Below are 21,558 nucleotides of genomic sequence, written 5' to 3'. Positions count from 1 at the left end.
ACATTTTATTTAATTTGGTAAGTACATATAACATGTATGTTTATTTACCGTAATCGGTTATTCGAGCATATATTAATTAACCTACGTTGAATTGCTTTTGGCATATTGTATACGTCTCATGGCTGGGGGGTCATTCTGATTTCTGTACGACACGGAGAGTCTTACTATGACGTCATGAATGAAATCGACTTTATTCTATCACCTCCCACACCAAAAAAAAAAAAAAAATATCCAAGTACGGAGAACCACTGGTTTTCCGTTATCGTGCCGCCGCCATGCCAATTTAAATATTATATAAATAAAACCAATATTGGTCGATAATTGTTCGACGATGTCGGCAGTCGGAAATTATTGGTATTTGTAATTTTAACTCATAACTTCTCATAATTATATTAAGACTTACTGTCGTGGTAAATTAGTAGCCATAAGAAATATACATGTATCGATATATCTACATGTAATGTTGATACTTGTTAGATTTTTTTAGATTAATATGCATTGTGAATTATAATTTTCAATACACTTAATGTAATATACTGTGAACAATTAATATTTACAAATATAACAATTGAACTCTAATAATTTTTTATGAGTTCACTTAGGTTGTTAGATGGGTTAGGTTTAAGTTTGAACTACAATTAAATGTATTGATTTCGTGAGCCTATAGTCATTAACATATTTATGTTCTTAATTTTTACGCAATTAATAAAGTTACCTATTATACTTGTATATGTTTAGTTATTTTTAAGTTTAAACTTAAAAATATTTTATTACACAATTTAAAATATTTATTTAAGAAGTGCTCAAAATTATTGTTTGAGGTATCATGTACTACGTCGTAGTTACATTATTAGTACATATTATTATCACGTAGTTTTAAAATCGGAAAAAATTACATCTATTAAGTTCATAGTTTTTGCGATAGATGCCGCGTTCAGTCAACCTCCAACCCCCATTCCGTTTCGTTTTCAACCCTCATACATGCTTGTGTTCGAGTGGCGTTTTCAAGGAAAACACTAGTTTCCGCGTCCGTGTTCTCGTACTCGGACGTATTTTATCCATTTATTCCGTGTTTACTTAACGTTCAATTTGTGTCATAAATTAAAATAACCGATAATCTTTAAAAATCATGTACGTTATTTAAATACGATGAAGTTTTTTGTAAGTATTTTTTTATCATATAATTAGGATATTGTTTAATAATAATAAAAAAGTACCAATTTTAAAAAGTGATTACAAATAATAGGTATTGTATCGGGTGCTGTTTATAATATTTAATTATTTGAATGTTTAGTTATATATTATTTTAATTTAATTACATAAATATAACTCATTTAATTATGTAGATAATTTACATTAACAATATTTATTATGTTGACGGATTTTAAGATAGAAAATGAGGAAATATATATTTGTGAACAATGTATCTAAGTCTTTAGAAGCGGAATATATTATATTGAACGTAAATCATAAGTTATAACCAAGTATTAAATATCTTTATTTTTAATTTATTAAAATACATGTTTTATATACCTATCCAATATAATTTAGGTATTGTTTATTGTTTATTTGTTATTTTTAATTTTATTATGAAACATTAGGTATTAAAAATTGGGATGTTATAAAAGTTACTAGGTGGTAAGTATCTAGTTTACATTTGTTTAAATTTTCTAGTAGTTTCACGAATTGAATTAAAAGGTATAATACTTATTTATAGTGTGCTGAAAAGTGTTTTAAAAACATTTTCTAGTAGTGATATGTAAGGAAAACAAAATTGTTCACAACGAGCTTTTTCTATACTATCCCTGTCCCTTGGATTGGTAGGATCTCACACATGACGTGATACAAGTCTGCTTGAGTAGTGGAAAACTATCATTTTCAGATTTCGTTTATTTAAATATTATGTTAATAGTATGTATGGCTAATCGGATAATACAAAATAAATGTGATAATAAATATATTCGTGAAACATTAGATACATTCATTTATTCTATAAGCATCAATAATAAAACCATTAAAAGATAAAATATTTTTTAATTTATCAATTATATTTCATTAAAATAATACATTAAAATATTATAATAATACCATCAAATTGCATTTATTAAATAAGAAAAAAAATATATGGTAAATTAATTAAATTTGTGCATGTAAATTGTGTATGGTTTTAATAAATAAAAAATGTTTTAACTATTTAAACAAGTTACTTAAATTTAATAAAAAGTTAATAACTTTATTTAATATAGATTTATGATTATAATTATTTATTTATTAAGAATAATTTGATTTGGGAATTAAGAGATATATTTGAATATATTGTAAATTATCTATTATTATTTAATATCATTATTGTAGCGATGTATGAATAATTATTATAATTTAAAACTCATAAGTATTACAGGCAATTATTGACGATTTTCTAGCATTTTTTTGATAAGCAATAATTAACAAAAATACGTAGCAAAGAAGTTTTTATTATTTTGACAAAATTAATGAACATTTTTAAATTTATTTGTAGTAAAAATACATACAATTTTAAATTGTATTACTTAGTTGTTATTAAATAGTTTAATACTTAAGGCTTGAAAATTTAATAAAATATAAATTTCTTCATATGTTGTTATTACACCTATATTTATTAGTAATGGATATTTTTATAATAAAAAAAACTCTATTTAGATATAATGAATAGATTATAATGATATTCAATTTTTTTTTACTCGCTTTTATATTTATAATTCATGTACGTTAGGGACACATAATAATATAGATATCCATTTTCTGTGCCAATATTTTAACAAATACAATTTTTATTTAATATTAGAATTATTAATATTTTTTCGTTGATTCAAATTTTTTTACATAAAATTCAATGATATTGTATTGGTTGTATTAATTGTTACATATTAAATAAAGTTCTTCTTTCACATTAAAATATTCTTGATAATAGGCAATTTCTAGAAACTTGTCATAGAAATGTTTTGTTTCATAGTTTGTTTTGATAGGTAAAAACTAGCTGAAATATTCTAACATTTTATAATGTTTAAGATTTAGTCTCTTCAAGGTATTTTGAAAATTTATATTAATGATTACGAACGTGATCATTACCTTAAGACTAAATTATTAATAAGCATGATATTTTTGGAAAATTATGGATTTGGAATCCTTTATTTTAGGTACTTATAAGTTAGATTTTACAGGTTTGTGAATAAACCATAAACTATAATGACCTAATGACATATTATGATAATTATTTATTATGTTGTTTCTATAATTTATTTTAAAAAGAATACGTATATACATATTATAAATTTTAATTATTTACCAAATATTGAATCTTTTTTTATAACGATTAATACAATATTGAGGTTTAAAAAAATTAATTTTTTTGTTTAATGCGAATTTTATATTGATAAAATTATTCATAAACTATTTATCCTCGTAGTTTATTAATGTGCTAAATAAATTAAAGAAAATAATATCCAAAATATTTTTTTGTGATTTTAGATTATGGATGGAGCATATATGTACCTAATGATTTTAATTTTTGAGGCTATTTTTTTGGGAGTGGGAGGTGGGAATTTTTGTACACAAAATTATATTTTGATAAAATCAATTTCGTTTATTGTCACATCATAAAAATAAATAACTGTACGGACTTGAAAATTTAATACATGATCCCGAATAAGGTTTTTTTTTTTATTGCAGTTTAAGAATATTCAAAATGCAGTCACGATTTTTTTTATTTATAAGCGTTTGAAGTTAAAATGTTGACAAAATTTGTTAAAATACGAAAATATTTTCAAATTATTTAATACTTAATTAAAAGTTTATAAAAAAATGTATTATGTATAGTGAAGATTTAAAAATAAAATACAAGTTGTTTTTATTGCCATAAAATATTTTCAAAATATATAAATATATTGACGAAATTGAATATTTAAACAAAGATTGACGATTTTAATTATTTTCTTGTAACTCATAAATATTTTTGGGATTTGAAATATTATATGCAATGACGTTTTCTGTTTTCAAAATATTTAGATTAGTTTTAAGCCATTAAAATTTAATTTTCGATCATATTTTATAAATCATATCTTATTATTATTATTATTATTAAAATAAACTGTTATAATAATTAATAGCAATATAAATATATACTTGGTAACAAATAAGGCTGATTAATATGAATATATATTTCCATATTTGCTTAGAATCGTTTTTTATATGCATTGAATTGAAATTGAACATTTCATCATTGAATTCAAATGTAACACATCCATTACAGTGACCAACTGAATGATAAGGTAAACTGAACTTCCACTGTACAGCAGAGTGTTTACCTACTTTACCCCTTTGACCCTTTCTACCTAACAATTTCTTTAGGTTGAGTACATAAAATTGAATTTTTTTTAAAATTTTATAATTAATATATAACTACTAACTATAATAATAATGATAATAACTAATACTAAGTGTTAATATCTATGTTCGATTCGTTTCCATATGAAGTTATTTTATCGGAGTATTTATAAGGATTAATTATTATTCGGAGTTATTCTATACCCTATATTAAGTATTAATTTAAGATAAAACACGTATTTAAAGATACAAAATTAAACTTATTTTTTTTTATATTAAATATGAGATTAATATCATAAGAGTTTTAGGATGGGTATACATTTTTAGTGAATTACAGTCTCAATTTAGTATCACATAACATTTCATTCTGTTTTTTTTTTTTGACTAAATCGTGTGCAACGGATTTGACGGCCACCTGGGGCAGTATTGATTTGGTGTTTTTATGGTAGGTTTTGAGCGTTTGGAATTTTTTTTCTACGTTTTTTTTACTACTATTTTTTTGTTGTTATTATTTGTTGCCAAAAGTTCCAAAAAACTTTTATTGCAATACCACAGCGGCAAAGGTGTCGCGTGCCAGCGGTATTTTTGGATATTTACCAAAAGTCATGTGTATTGATCTGTTAGGCATTTTTCACCTTCCCCAACCCTAGACGATGGTTAAGACGGAAAAAAATATAAAAACATGAGAGAATTGAACGAGTTAAAGTTCTAATAAACACGACTTTTTGGCAAACAGTCAATACGTGCTTAGAATTACACCGATGTCATCCATCAGTGAAAGTTTATCCTATTAACCTATTGCAAAGAAAGAAATGATGTTTTGACACTTTCCAAATATTGAATTTATTGTAATATGTATTTATTAAATTTCATTCTTTTTAAATTCAAATTCATATTGTAGTCAAAATGAATATATTGATAGTTAAAACTTAATATAATAAAATATTTTATGGCGTTTAATTTGTCATTTTAAGTGTTCTGGACATAAAGAATAGATTGGTTAGTCTCAATATTAGGTTAAAAGCACGCTATACCCGAATGTGTTGTCTATGTCTTACTAACGTACATTAAAGCAAATTTGCGTTTAGCAGAACACATTTTGTGATGTTAGCTTTAATATTAGAGTAAATTTACCTATTATCAAATTTAAAGCCAAGAATATTATTTAAGAAATGTCATATGCTTTTATTGATATTATCATTGGAAAGCGAGTTATAGCTATGTAAAATATTACAAGATTACAACTTATTGAATGTTATAAAATATTCATAAATCACTTTAAAATGATAATATCAATAAAAGCATATGATATTTCTTAGAGAATATTCTTGCTTTAAATTTGATAATAGGTAAATTTACTCTAATATTAATATTAGATTTAGCTAAAATCACAAACTGTGTTCTGCTGAACGCAAATTTGCTATGATATAGGTAGTAGATAGAGACAACACATGCGAGTGTAATGTTCTCTTAAACTACTTTTTATTAGTTTCTGAGTAAAGCGAGGAATATATTGACTTTATAATGATATTAAAAAAATAATGTTGTAATAATGTATAGGATGTACCTATAACCTCAAACAGAACTATTATAATTTCCACTTTTTACCTTTCATATACTTGGAATACTATAATAGGTTAATTATATTTAATCGGCTGTCTTTAGATTTAGAGTGAAGCAATTATAGTTGTATATTGTTTTGCTGGCTTAAAATTAAATCTGTAGTGATATAATTTTATTTTTAATTCATCTAATATTCTTAATCTGTATATTTTGAAATGGAATGTAAAATCCCATAATTTTTTAATAAGAAACATTAGGTTACATATTACTTCTTTTTTTTTTTTTAAATAGAATTAAAAATTAAACTATTTAAGCAATCGTAGTCTTAACTGGGCTTTGATTTGAACCAAATCATTTTTTTTAAGTATTGAATTTTAATTAATAATGATAATAATTAATAATACACTAATATTCTGTAATTCTATTAAAAAGTTAGTGAACTAACATACAATTTCTCGACTAACTTTTATATACATTTTAATTAGGTTTATTTTATACCAATTTGTTCGTAAAATTAATATGTTTTTATAAATAGGCTGCTGAACAGAGACAGTACAATTTTAAATACTTTGTGTTACCTACCTTTTGCAAGTATAAAAAATAATTATTTTTGTTCTTTTATATTAATTTATTTCATGTATTAATTAATATATATTTTACATATAAATATATCTCGATATTTACCTTGTATTTTATTTAAGTAGTATTTATATTATTTTTACAACTGCGGGCAGTTCTGGTAAAATTTCACTTTACACAACCATAATAAATATAACTCAGATACAGTGTATTCAGTTTTAGTATGTGTACAATGAAAATAATATAACTAATAGTATACTAAATTAATTTTCTATTGAATTAGATGTATTTTTTTTAAAATGTATACACTTGCTATTTATTTTTATTTATTCTGGCAGAATGGATTTTCTCATTATATGTCATTTTAAAACCATATTATTACACTCTTTATTTTTGAAAAATAAATAAAAGTAATAAAAAACAATATAATAAATTCATTAATATATTATTTTAATTTATTATTAAATCAGTAAACTAAAATATATTTTGAATTTTTACATTTTTTGGTTTGTTTTGTAAGCAATTTCGTATTTTAATTTACTATTTAAAACGCAATTTTGTCTTGCATAATATTAATAATAATATTATAGATAAAATATTATGTACTTAATCTTGATTCATTTTAAATAAATAATTTAGGTACCATATTAACAGTTTACCATTTTATATTTTAATTAAATGCTGTTAGTTATCTTTTTATCATTGTTTAGTTACATATATCTATTTTAGTTTGGTTTTTGTTGTAAAATATAGATTATTCTTACATAACATACTATGTTTATCACTCTACTTAATAGACAATATTGAAATCCATGGTTATTAATTTTGTGTTTAAATACAGAGTATTGAATTTTGTTTTAATATAGATTGAATAGTATATATTGTCTAGTATTCTAGCACTAGGAATTCGAGCTATAAAATGTTTTGCTGAGATAGTAGTAAGAAGTAGACAATAAATAAATAAAGATCGATGACAGAATGAAATGTGATCGGTATGTGAGGGTTTCGAAAACGTCTTTTATAATGACATCAATCCTATACGCGTGTTGGAATGGAATATTGAAAGATGGAAAAATTACTACTTGTCCGTGGGTTATAATGGCAGGGAAATAAGCACATCACGGACATATCTCCTACACTTGTAAAATTTATCACTCGAACAACAGATCTGAATTTCACGGAAAAACATGATTACCCATTTTTGATGGATGGATTATATTATTGCAGTAGTATAGGTTTATATATCACGTCTAATAATATGCGTATGAAATAAGGAAAATATGTAGGGGAATATACGAAATCAAGTTGTATAAAACATAAATGCATACGGCATCGTAAAAATATATTGGAAGAACAAATTTGTCTCTAATGCAATCTGGTTTTATAGCTTTTATTTTATTGCATAAAAAAAATCATTCAAATACTCAGTCTAATCGCAATGTCAGCACTTGAACTTCATTTTATATAAGTAGGTATACTAAAAATGAATGAGTATGTAGTATTATAAATATGGAAAACACACAGGCTTATTTATATGGAATAGTATATTTTTTTATCTTTTCTATGACCAATAATAATGCAGAAGATTGTGATTACTACTGATTAATACGTCGCAGACATCAGTCTAGTGTCTAATAGTATTAATATACTATAGAAGCATAAACATTTTTATCGAATTTTATGATGAAATTATGTTTTTTGAAAGACTTATGTACTATTGTTATACTATTGTCTATTTGAATAAATAATAATAAAACAACAGTTTTAACTTCCTATGATTTTTTTTCTATATTTAAAATTGGGTTGATTATTAATCATAATTATACATTGCAAATATTTGTATTTTTTTTATGTAGTTAAAAATAAGATTGTAAATATATGAAAAAATATTTTATTCTTTTTTGAGTTCATTACGTAAATTGTAAAATGTATACATACAAATTATTTTTATTTACTATTTACAGTATTATTATTTTTATGTGTATTTTTATTTCTTTAAATGTTTGGTATTTTAGGACTATAGGAATACTCATTATAATCGATAATTATTATATAATTGATTTTAATTTTTCACTCATATCTGTATTGAGAAATTAAAAAAAAGGAAAAATATACTAAATAATATATACTACTACAAATGTTATGTAAATTTTAATATATTTAAAAAAGTAAAACGGGTTTAACATTTTGTTTTAAAAATAGTTAACTTCGTTACTAACGTTTGAAAAATTAAATTCATTACTTTAATTTTAGTCTATAATATAAATTCTAATGTTTACATTTTTAATGTATTTTAACTTAATATTTGTCCAAACTATAATCTATATAATATCATATTATTGTTATTATGTCTGTCCCATTTCTCTTGTGTAAACAAAACAGTAAAAAGGTATCAGATGATGTACCTATAATATGAATTTTATCAATATAACTTTACAGTTATTGATAATGCTGGTTAACTATTGATAATATGGACTACCTATACCGTTTAAGCTATAATAAATGCAAAAAAACTACATTAATAATAATTTACTACTTTGATAACATAATAATATATTAAAATCTTTTATATTGATTATATGGTTATAGCTATAAAGGAATCCCAATAACTGATTAAATTGAAAGTTTTATATTATTGAGTAGTCGTTGTAAGAAAAAAGTATTAAGATATATACATTAATACAATAGGTATCAAAATATTCAAGGAGATAATATATTTTTTAAGTACTTAATAATAGTTTAAAATAGTTCAGTTTAATGATTTACATTTGTATTATACAATTAAATTATACTGATACAAAGTAATCGACAATTTTTGTCTGTTTCAAATATTCATTCTTTAAAACTTAAATAATTCTTTGTATTATACTTCTTATAACAAGGTAACAACTTGTCCAGCATATTTCGTAATAAGATTCGTGACCACGCACAATGAAACCCAGTTATTATTTTTTTGTGAGGCAAAAAAGTAACGTGACTTTTGCCAACGACCCTGTCAGGTGCCATAGCAAGAGAGTAAAAATAAGGGTTGCACTCGAGAAGGTGTAAAAAAATAAAATAATCGTGTACAGTTTCTTGTACAGCGTAAAGATTCGTGACAATAATATTGTACATTGCATTTACTTTATTTATTTTTATTGAAATAATTTCTATAGAATAGTTTTAAAGTCCAACTTTTTATACACTGCATTTATAATTTATATTCATAAAAATATCACTTAAAATGCATTTTAATTTGTCACACAAAGCATACTCACCTTGACATTACCATTGTATTTCGAAAAATAAAATTCACTTTTTGAATTTGATTTTTTTCTTATTATAAATTGAAGCAAATAAAGAGAAAAATGTTCACAGTTCAATGTTTCATAAGCATTTTTTGAAATTAAATACATAATAATATTATATAATATGTATTTAAAATTTAAAATTTAAATCGTTTCAATTTATTTTTGTTCAATTGATGTTAAGCGACTTTGATATTATACTATATTATTAATAAGTATTTAAATGTTGTGAAATCTATTCAAATTTAAACAAAATAGTTTTCATCAATTAAGTATTATTATTGTTGATAATATTATGTTTAAAGGACTTTTTCTCTTTTTTATAATCAATAATAAAAATAACCTACATTTATAAAATTTGTCTCGTTGACTTATTACTTTATAACAGTAATAAAATCCAGTTTTAAATTGGTAAATGGTTTACGGATATAAGTATAAGACTTATTATAAGTGATAATTTGCAATATTTTATGAATAAGCATTAAGAAGTGTAGATTTTTAGTATGAAAACTTAATTTAGTAGGTATCATGTTTCATTAAGTATTATTTTTTCTTTCTTCTTTCTGTTTTTGGCTGTTAAAATTATCATTATATCTTTCTTTGTTAAAGGGTTTGTCCTGTAAACATTCTTAAATAAATAAATACCACTTTCTAACAAAAAAGAGAAAATTCATAGTAACTTTTTACATTTAAAAATAGCTTACAAATTCATTTTTAAATACTAATAAACACCTATTTTGTAATTATTATTTTAGAAATTTGTAGTATATTAAAATTGTTTGTATTGTAGGTTGTATTCCAAAATAAGTATTTGATATTCTATGTATCGATGGAAACAGTTGGCAATTAGTATAAACATTCAAATTACTAACTTTTGTATACGTTTTGAAAAATTATCTTATAAAAAAAATAATAATAATTAAACAGTTAAACAGTACCGGTTTAGACGTCAGAAAGGGAATTCCAGTGATTTTAATTAAAAAATAACAAAGCGTTGGATAAAAAAAAAGAAAAGAAAAAAAGTTTAACAATAACTCGAGCCTTATACCTTTTGCGTTCTCCGATCTTTTCCCTGTACACGGACATTTCAGTGGCGGGTATAGAAAATGGTATTTTTGTACGTTTTAAGCCATGAAAATAGTTTATTCCATTGTCCTATATTTATTAATTATTTATAGACTTATCCGTACGTCACCGTACTACTTACGGGTGCATCTTTGTATGCATCTGACAGCGCGACACGTGCTTGTTATGCGCGAAGTTGAATATGTTTTTTATATAGGCATGTGTGAGTGTTGGCGAAAATGTTGGTGGTCGGGTGGATTGTTTTGGTGGGGTAGGTGGGGTTGAAGGTTTGAGCAAAATATAACATTCCGATATTGATTTTGTCTTTTTACGCGATAGCGGCACACGAATTGTGGTACATGGTCGTATTTGTGCTATACTACACACATACATTTAGCCTACTACCACTATTGCCACTGCTACCTCTTCTTCTTCCACTTCTACTACGATTACTATATATGGCGTGGTTGGTATGGAGGCGGTCGAAAAACTATAAATAAATTATTGCACGCCGTTGTTTGTTAGGTAGGTCCGTGGGGTAGCGTTTGGTGGGTGGTATATGTGTGGACTTTGGAGGGCCCAATATAATATATATGCCGGAGTGGAGGTGATAGTGGTGACGGATGGTAAGTAGGGGAGAGAGGCCAAACAACAAGGAACGTTTTTATCCTCCCACACCCCATCACCATCAAAATTGCGTATAGCCGACGGTGCGTTTTGCCGAATGTCAAACGCAGGAACAACGCCGACTAGAGTCCCTAAAGGTCAAAGTTTCGGATAGTTTTTCAGGGCGCATATAACAGCGTAGTGTTCCGCGCACGATAGGGTAACCGACGTCGGTTTGTTGTTGGCTTTTTAAGGTTTTTCAACGAAATTAAATTAACCGATTTATAGCATTAGAAGGGATTCAGTCGTAACGATGACATTAACAATCGATTATTTTGTCGATGATTTGAACAGAAAAAATAAATTATCTATTGTTTTATTAGTGAATACGGTGTGTGCAAGAGCAGGTATCTTTTACTTTTGGCTATTTTTCCAAATCACTGTTTGATGTATAATATGAATATTTTTATTTATTATTAACTATATAATTTATGTGTAGAACAATTAATATACAATAACTATATAATATATATTTATAATTTATATTATGTTATTTGATTTTATAAAATGCTATTCCAAAAACATATTTTATTATATTATTTAAGACTATATTTAAAAATGTTATGGTAAACTCGAGTTCTCTTGAGTTTATTATTGAGTAGCATGCATAATATGCGTATGTAATTTAATTACAAGGCGTATTGTAATATTTTATCATTCATTCATATTATATATAAAAAAAAAACAGTGTTTTTAAATTTTTTAGCTAGATAATTAAAATAGGACATAAATATATTTTATAATGTATGGTAGCCCATTATAATATGTCACATACATGAAAATTCTTGTATAATATGTGGTTACATTCTAAGATTTTTTCGCATAAATTATGTAGTATATTTTATTAATGTCTTTTAGAAAATAAAATTTAACATATTTTTTATTTTATAAAAAGTTCATGTAATTTTTTGGGTTGATAAAAAAGAATACGTTTACATTGTTCTATTGTAGATTTATGAGTATTAATAATTTCTAGTGTATTCATTAGAGAATATCTGCACCTAACCTCACAGTAAATACAAGTATATGATTTATAACACTAAAAAATAAACTTGATTAAAGTGAGTACTTCAGCTATTATATTCATACAGTTTTATTTTATGTTTTTCATTTTATAACAGTGTTAAATTATGTGTTTAAATACCCAGGTACTAACTATAAATAACCAAAAATAATTAGAGGATCGTTAGTTGAGTATAAAACAGAAAATGAAATCTATTCAAAGGAATAGTAAAATTTGAGAGAGTGTATTTACAAAACTAAGCCTCCCTTATTTGTTTTTATGTTAAAGTAGGCGGAAAATTTTAAAAGTCACATATTACATCTCTTAACTGCTATCACCAGTAAATAGCAGACAACGTGCAAACAAAATAATAATATTTTTATGTATAATATATATGCATAAGTCAAGGTTCTGTACAAATCATTATTGACAAATTAAACAAAACATTAAACATAAATAAACATATACCTATTTTAACTTTTCCGTAAATCTCAGAAACACATTCAGTTTACTGATTAGTATATTTATTATATCCTTGGATATCTTAAATGGTGTTATTAAAATTAACATATTTTCTTCAGACTTACAACACTTAAAATACCGTGAAACGCAATTTCAATAACAATAGTTAGTTAATAATGTAAAAACATAAAAAAACAAGAGCCGAGTATAAAGAAAAAAGATTAATCACATTTTAGATGGACCTCAACGAAGACAACACATGCAGGTTCTTAAAACGTTATGGATAGATAACTTTAACCACATACCTATAAATAAAAATAAAATAATACCTATATTTATTAAAACGTAACCATTTAACATATTATTATAGTCATTATTATGTATACGTATTAATAACTGGTAACAAATTATATTATTATAACGTAATCAGGAACAATTCAGTTACATACAAACTAACTAAAAAAAAATACAAAGTTTAGAAGAAGAAAACAGGTTTTAAAAAGCCTTAAAACGTCTGCTCCCTTTGTTTTTCACCCTTGTAGATATCTCCTTGAACGTGTGAATACATATTTATACACACATTAGTTGATTATATTCGCTGTGTCGACTAAACATCACGCGGCACTTTGGTTGTGTTTCGAATACTGTAAAATAGCGACTGTCTTGAGGTATACTTTTTGGGGCCTTCCAGAGAGCAGCATATAATTTATAATATTCAAAAGAACACGTCATTTCCCAATATGCTTATTTTGTCAGTTAATAGGCTATTGAGATCCCAGAGATCGTTTCTTCTTCCAGTATAACTACAAAGGCCGTTTTATCGTTTGATTTTTTTTTTAGGGTTTAGATGTGATTACTTCAATCATTCGTTACACCAGTTTTGACAGTATTATATGCGCTGCGCGCCATTGTGTAAACTTGATGTTTGACTGTTGCGGCTCTATTGAATAAGTCGCGGGCCACGAAGGTGACCATTATATTACGTCTGATAAATGTTTTTGTGTTTGTAAATGTGTGTCACTACCCAGAGGTCGAGATCCCACGTTAAGCGATGATGCTATGTTTTTATTGAAATGAAACATTCAATATGCCTAAATTATAACCATTACCGCAGTATTGTATTATACGAGTAGTTTAATATTATTGTTTTTTGTTTCAGACTGGGCGAAGAAATATGATCCGTATAGTTTTGCCAGTTTTATTATTAGTGCTGATTTCAATAGCTGCAGATGTCAACGCTAAGGTAAATTACGATGTTTGTTTAGTATACCTATAATATATTTATACGTAGTTTAATCTAGTGGTATGAAACAACTGTAATAATTATAATATGTATGAAACGAATTCTCTCGCTGTGTTAATCTCGGGTAAATCTATGCTTAGCTCATTTTGTCTAAACGCCTTTTAAAAGGCCCGGTATTAGAGGCTTTTGGGAGAGGATAAACGTAAAACGACCAGAATACAAATTGGCCGAGCGCCATTTTAAATACTCCCTTCCTTTTACACTTCCTGTCTACCACTGCCCTTAACCAGGAAAGGGAAACGTGGTGGAAACTATAGCTTTTATCTGAACAAACCTTTATGCAATGTAGAACTCTAAGACCAATTTTCGAATTGTAATTAGAAGTTTTAGGGGAAACAATGGATGTCTAATGGTGTCTAAAAGGTCTCAGTCATTAAATGTCATTAGATTTAAACATGTATTCAATTTTTATTTCCTAAACACTGCGTTTAATATGCATATGCATTATGCACATAACAAATTATATTGTAATTATTAATTATTAAATTTTGTATAATTTAAATAATTTGTATAATCTATTGATAATTTATGACACATTTAATGATTTATTACTTATATTTTAATCGAAGTATTTCAGGTTAGTGTCTATTCATTTAACTATATTAATTTAATATGTGTAAGATAGTAATATAGTATATTAGGTATCTATTATATATTATAAACTTAAAACAGTAAATAATGATAAATTATTGTACTAATAAAATTGAAAAATGGTTTTAAGTGGTGTTAGGATTATCTAGAAACGTTAAAAATATTGTTAAATGTTGTTAATTTAATAACTGTTTTAGTAGTATTTAAATTGTGTTTACAAGTTACTAGAAAATTAAATCCTAATTGTATAATGTATAATCAGTTTTAAAATAAGTAGCGGTACCTATAAACTTTACTTACAGCTAAAATAAATATTATTTTCAAGTTCAGAGCATTTCATTGCGTTGTTAACGACTTGTTATATGAATTAATTGAATAAAACGTAATTAATGTGGTTTATGATTAGAATTTATTAGTATTAATTAACCGTTAATGTATAAGTAACATGTCTGTATGATCTACACATACTAAATATAGTATATGGGTATGTTATTGTTATATAATAAGTTATAATAACACAGTTACATTCCTAAAATTATATTTTAAACAGTATTTTTTTTTAATTTTTAAAATTGAATCTTATTAAAATCATTTTAAACTTTTTTCAAACTAAATGTGTTTTTACCTATAGTATAAAATATTTTATACAACTTAAGTTTAAGTATTAAATAAAAACCAGGAACAAAACATTTGATTTTAGTTTAAACATAAACAATTTTTACTTGAGATTATTTTGAATTGTTGATATAATCTGTTTAAAAATATTGGGGATCAAGAACATTATAACGAAGTATTTTAAAGGTATGAAAATAGGATTAACCCAAGGATTAGTTTTAAAGCGTTAAAAAGAAAGTGTTTAGCCTAAAAATATTGAAGATAATGTTTTGTTAACAAAGGTATTATTATTATTATTTACATTATTATATAGGTTACACGAGTAAGTTAATGTTAATGCAGTAAAACGATTTAGCGAGTGAAAATAATAAAAATAGTATTTTTAATTAATCTAGTATAGACACGTAATATACACGTGTCTATTTTTTCATACATTTTATACTGTTTATAGTATAACATATACATATTATAATACTTAGGTTATATTGTTCATACTCAAATTTAAAATAAAAATAAAAATATTGTATTTATTGATTAATGTTAGGTATGTTGTTTTGTAATGAAAACAATGTTATAGTAATATGCTATATCATACTCATATACTATTATAAATAATGGTGTTGAATACTATTATCATTTACTTTAACTTTTGACAATTGTTGTTACTTACTCATTCACTATCGAAATCGAATAAGTATAGCCAACGGGATTGTTATTTATGCGTCATACCAGCCCATGGGAAATATTAGTTTCGATCCAAATCTATGAAAAGGTAACATTTGCATATATTTTCTTATCGAGGGTATCTATATCTTTTATTTTACTTGGTTTTTACATTATCTATTGCTTGTGTGGGATATTTTACATTTTCTTTTTTTTTTGTCCTGAGAGGGAAACAATCCTATATATGTCTGAAAATGCATGCACGTGTTGATCCATTGTAACGAAATCCATACTTCACTTGAAACATTGCTTGTTTTTGGATAATATTATAAATAGTTTAGAATTTTATTTATTGTTTTAAAATATCTGAGTTTTTTCAATTTGAAGGAATTGTTCATTCTGTGAAACAAGCTTTTATTTTATTTTTCATTATTGATATCACACTCGCTTATTGTTTATTATATTATACCTATTGTAATTTTTAATTAAAAAAGAAAAATGTTTTGAAAAATGAACTTCGTGACACTGACATTATATATTTTATATTAATAGATTTTAATTATTTGTTAAATTTACTTAAAATTGATTTTCCCTCATTTTTTTTTTATATTTTCTTCGAAAATTGAAATATGAAAATTGTTTAATTATATATTTTTTAGGTTTTAATAAAACAACACGCGGGAAAGTCAAGTGGGAAGTAGAGTTGACAAATAATTCAAATCTGTATTCAGATTGCTTATCATTTCACTAGATTAGTCGGTACATTTGATATAGGACAAATTTAAATATTTCTATGATGCACATGTATAATTAAATAAAGGTCGACATGAAATAACCAATTTGAATCCCCTTAAATATTCTTTTTTCTCTGCTGACTGCTATTATTTGATTACCTAATAATTTTAATATTACCAATACTTATTTTAATAGCATTACCATTAAATATAATCTATAATTGATTTAGAATCTATACTTAATGGTACTACCAGATACATTGTTTGTAGTAAACAATAAAGAAATAATGTAATTTTTTTTTTTAATAAAATATTATTATTGTTAATTATTCGAGTATAGGTAAAATAATTAATTATTATTATGAACATTTTTAATTGGTTAATTTTTCTATAGTTAAAGCCAGTCACCTTAAAAGATAATGAAAATAAAATTTTAAACGACGGTTAGGAGTTTAAAGTAAACATATTCTGATAGAGGGTAGAAAAAGCTTGTAAATATTTGTTCACCAGTCCATCTTGGCCAATGTTGATAACGCTTCTGTTCACCTCAACCCCTTGGCATTTGGTTTTATAAAATATGATTGATTATAATCGGACCCTTTGCAAAGGGTTTAAATTCTTCCTCTCGTCTTACATTGAGGCCAAATCCACTGAATTAATCACAATATTAAATCCCGCTTATAGCTGTAATATTCTTTATATCATTTTTTTATTAACGATTATACGACATTTTTAATTCATTTTAATTACATAACTAGTTAACATTAATAGTTCAAATTTACTAGTTTAATGTGAAAAATATAACGTTTGGCAATCGTCAATTTTCCCTTGTTTCGTGGAAAATATGGATAGTCAAATTTAGTGTTATTGTGTATTAAACAACATTGGTTGTTTTTAAGTAGGTTTAATTTATGACTTTACTCGTTTCACTTAAAACCACCTAAAATGTTTATTATAAAGTTATTCTAAGTGGCCCAATGAATGTATTGATTTTACATTGATGTTTGCTATTTTTTTTTTTTATCTGAAAAATGAAGACATTTTTTATAATCGAATAAGTGTTTCGATTTTCAATTTAACTAACAAATATCTTTTCTGATAAGAAAATTAGTAAAGTTAGTACTTTTTTTTTGGAAGGAAGAAGGGGAGGTTTAAACCAAAAAATTTCTAGTAATTTTCTTAAGAAAACAAAATTTTTGAACCAAAAAAGTTTTTGGTTTTAAAGTCTACTAAATTAAAAAACTTAAATTATAATTGTTTAATTGAAATTGAAAATTTATTTGTCTTAAAATACTTTTTAAACTATTTAGTTTTCATTCAAATAAAATAGAATAAAGATAATCATTTAAACTAAACATGTATCATATGGTATTTTGTGACTAATATAAAATAATGAATAATAAATAATATCTATGTATACCTATATTATTTTATATTTATAATTAAATATTAGTACAGTAATTGTTTTTATACCCATCTAAGCACATTTTTGTATAAATACTTAATGGAATTTTTTATTATTTATTTGGAAAATAATATTTTAAATTTCTATTTCTATTTCTTTCAACTCTAAAGAAATAAGAAAAATAAATTGAAAAATATCTGTTTGGTGGAAAGACTATATTATATACAAGTTAGATTGTCTCCCCGGTTTATATCAATGGACTTTTATTTGGTCATCGGCCATTCTTGACACACGTGTATCATGGGGATTTTCTCAAAACATCTTGAACAATCTATCTTTGTCTGGGATCCTAGACTTCAATTATCAATGATTTCCAACGTATTAAAGTGAAATCCAATCGGCTCCCCATTATTCCGTGCTACGACACTTGATGCCGTCACAAAACCCCGGGATGTATAATAGACTATCAAATCCTTAAAACCTATCGTTTACGGGGGTTAACGTAACTCTCTGACAGGAGAAAAAATGAACTACATAAAGCGTTCTATATATACCTATATAGGGTTTATACAATAATATATATATATGTATAATTGATGAATATTACTCATGAGGTTCTATGTAAATTACAATTAAATTTTCGTATATACAAGCAAAAAGTTTTGTTTTTATAAATTTTAAGTGATAATTATAAATTAAAAGTATTTGTAAATTATACCTACCAACTCTTTTAATACTAATAACTATTATAACTAATAACGTATATTCATTAAAAATAGTTAATAATAAGTAATAATATAAGGTCTTTTATTTTATTGTTAAAAAATTTTCAGAGTTGATATAATAAAGTAATAAATTGATGGCCAATAGTACATCTAAGTTTATCATACAGGGTTATTAATAACCGTAATTCAACTTACTAATAATGGTATACAATATCATTGAGTCCGTTTTTAAAAAGTGCCTAGTATTATTTGTTTTTTTTTTATATATAAAATTATTCTACTATGTATTCCCTTTCTTTTTTTAAAAAAAAAAAAAAACTTCAACTTCTTATGGGACTGATACTATAGCGTATTCCGCCATATTTTTAATTCATATTATTGATTAAGTTCACGAAACGCCCATCATCTAAAATTTTTTATGTATGATTCACTATTCAGTATTCACTAATATTTATATTTTACAATTTGTATAGTAAATACTTGAAAATATGTTTAAAATCATTGCTGTTCAATTATAATAAAAAAATATATTTCACACTTCTACGATTCAAAAAAGTCATAATAGAATTCATAATTTAATGGAATAATTTTCGCATACTATTTTTCGGGGAAAATATTATAATACGAGTAGTATAATTTGTTTTTTTTAACATTAATAATAATAATTGGAAAATTGTTTTTTATTTAAGTATGGAGTAGTATTGCATAATATCATATTACATAATTACACATACGATTTATCATTTTGTTCATAACTTTTAATTTAAACACAACAGTAAATTGTATAAGCTAATATATATTATTAACCATGTAAATGATGGTTTAATACATTCGATTTTTGGTAGGATTCTTGATACAATTACTAAATCACACATTTTTTGCTGATTACATATCTAGAGTGGACCTATATAGTACACCACCAAACATATTTTAGAGGACGACGTAAAATATATCTAATCCAAGCATTGTAAATCCAATATGATCAGGTTTATAGTTAATATATTCACGAATTAAAAAATGTATTATTGCTTCTGTAATTGTTATTTATTGTTAGTGAATGTTAGTTTTGATCGTATAGACGTAAATGACTTAATAAGTGGATGTTAATTTAGCTTAAACAGTTTTTAATTAGTTTATCTATACGCATACGGTATTATAAACGAAGTCTAGGAAACATGAAACTTTTCCTAAAAATATTTGTATGGTGTTTAAATATATACTTTTAAGTTAAACTTATGAACTCACGTCTGTAATAATGAACTTTACAAATACCTTTTTTTCTTATTATTCTTTCAAGTTGTTTTAACTACGGTATTTCAAAGTAAAAATGTCGTACAGCAGAAATACTTATACTGTTTTAGTTTAATATCACAACTGTGAATAGGTGCTATTGGTAGGTACTTGTTAAATAATTTTAAAACACGAGTTTTTTGTGTTAAATGGATCATATAATAGTCATAATACCATTGTATATACTATTTCACTACCAATTTTAATAATGCATTGTGCTTATAATTTTCAATCATATAAAATAATACTGTTTTTGTTTAAAATTTAAATGTAAAATAAAATATGTTTTGTAATATATTATGTATTATTTATTTATATATGTTTTAAGCAAATTAAAAATATTTTTACTTTATTTAATCAGGTTTATTATAATTATTAATTTAAATAATTTGTAATTGGAATTTTCTTAATCATTTTATAATAAACATCAAGATCAAAAACTATTTTGTGTATAAATTAATGATAATCTGTATGTTATAAAATTTTTAATTAAATTAAATTTTATAAACTTCTTATTTATCACTTCTTTAAATAACCAAAAATATATATAGTAATACTGTTTTCATATTTAAAATGTATTCTTCATTATTTTATTGAGTAATTATTAATACACTTTCCAGTTTTCACACAAGGTTTTTAAACTTTTTACTATAATTTTTCTTAAATTAAGTTCATTTCTTGATTTAAAAAAAAACTTGATATTTTCAACAAACATCTAAAATACGTAGGTATTTTTAAACATGGTAAAGTTATTTTATCAAAATATTTTTGCTGTTTGAGGCGTTTGAGCAATTTTAAAATGTTTTAAATTAAAATTTTTTTTTGTAGTTTAATTTTTGATTTATGTTTTCAACATTTTTGTTCTTTGGTTGAAAGCTTGACAACCCAAAATGTTACTCATATACTATTTTTATAGTTATTTAAAAATACCGATAATACATAGATATAATTTTTTTACTAGCGTTCGAAGTTCAATCGTGATGAAGTTTGATATTTATACAAAATTTTTCTTTTAACGATTTTAGTTATTTTGTTGTAATTTAATAAATATTGATACTTTTTTCCATGACTTTCATATATTATTATTTTCTATACTATGAAAAATGACGTTTTTAAAATATAAATTGTATTTTCAAGCTTTTTTTTCACTAACACATTCTCACACTATTCTACGTTATATTAGGTATTGACTAATAATTAATAAGCGTTGTTTTTGAAAAAAATAGTTTAACAAACCAAATAAAG

At 24.4% G+C, this 21,558-nt stretch overlaps 1 protein-coding gene across 2 annotated transcripts in view; it reads left to right on the top strand.

Moving 5' to 3' along the window:
* The first annotated feature begins 1,004 nt into the window (after positions 1-1,004).
* LOC113553508 (follistatin-related protein 5-like) overlaps positions 1,005-21,558 on the top strand; it is a 121,375-nt gene continuing 100,821 nt past the window's right edge. For both annotated transcript variants that reach the window (XM_026956875.1, XM_026956874.1), the window contains exons 1-2: positions 1,005-1,161; positions 14,147-14,230. In XM_026956875.1, the coding sequence (XP_026812676.1) occupies positions 1,150-1,161; positions 14,147-14,230 (96 nt within the window). In that variant the 5' untranslated portion in view covers positions 1,005-1,149. The remainder of the gene's footprint in view (positions 1,162-14,146; positions 14,231-21,558) is intronic.

Source organism: Rhopalosiphum maidis, chromosome 2, assembly GCF_003676215.2.
Source record: "Rhopalosiphum maidis isolate BTI-1 chromosome 2, ASM367621v3, whole genome shotgun sequence".
Classification (NCBI taxonomy): domain Eukaryota; kingdom Metazoa; phylum Arthropoda; class Insecta; order Hemiptera; family Aphididae; genus Rhopalosiphum; species Rhopalosiphum maidis.
Note: the sequence above shows the minus strand (reverse complement) of the source record. Positions and strands in the feature narration are given on the sequence as shown.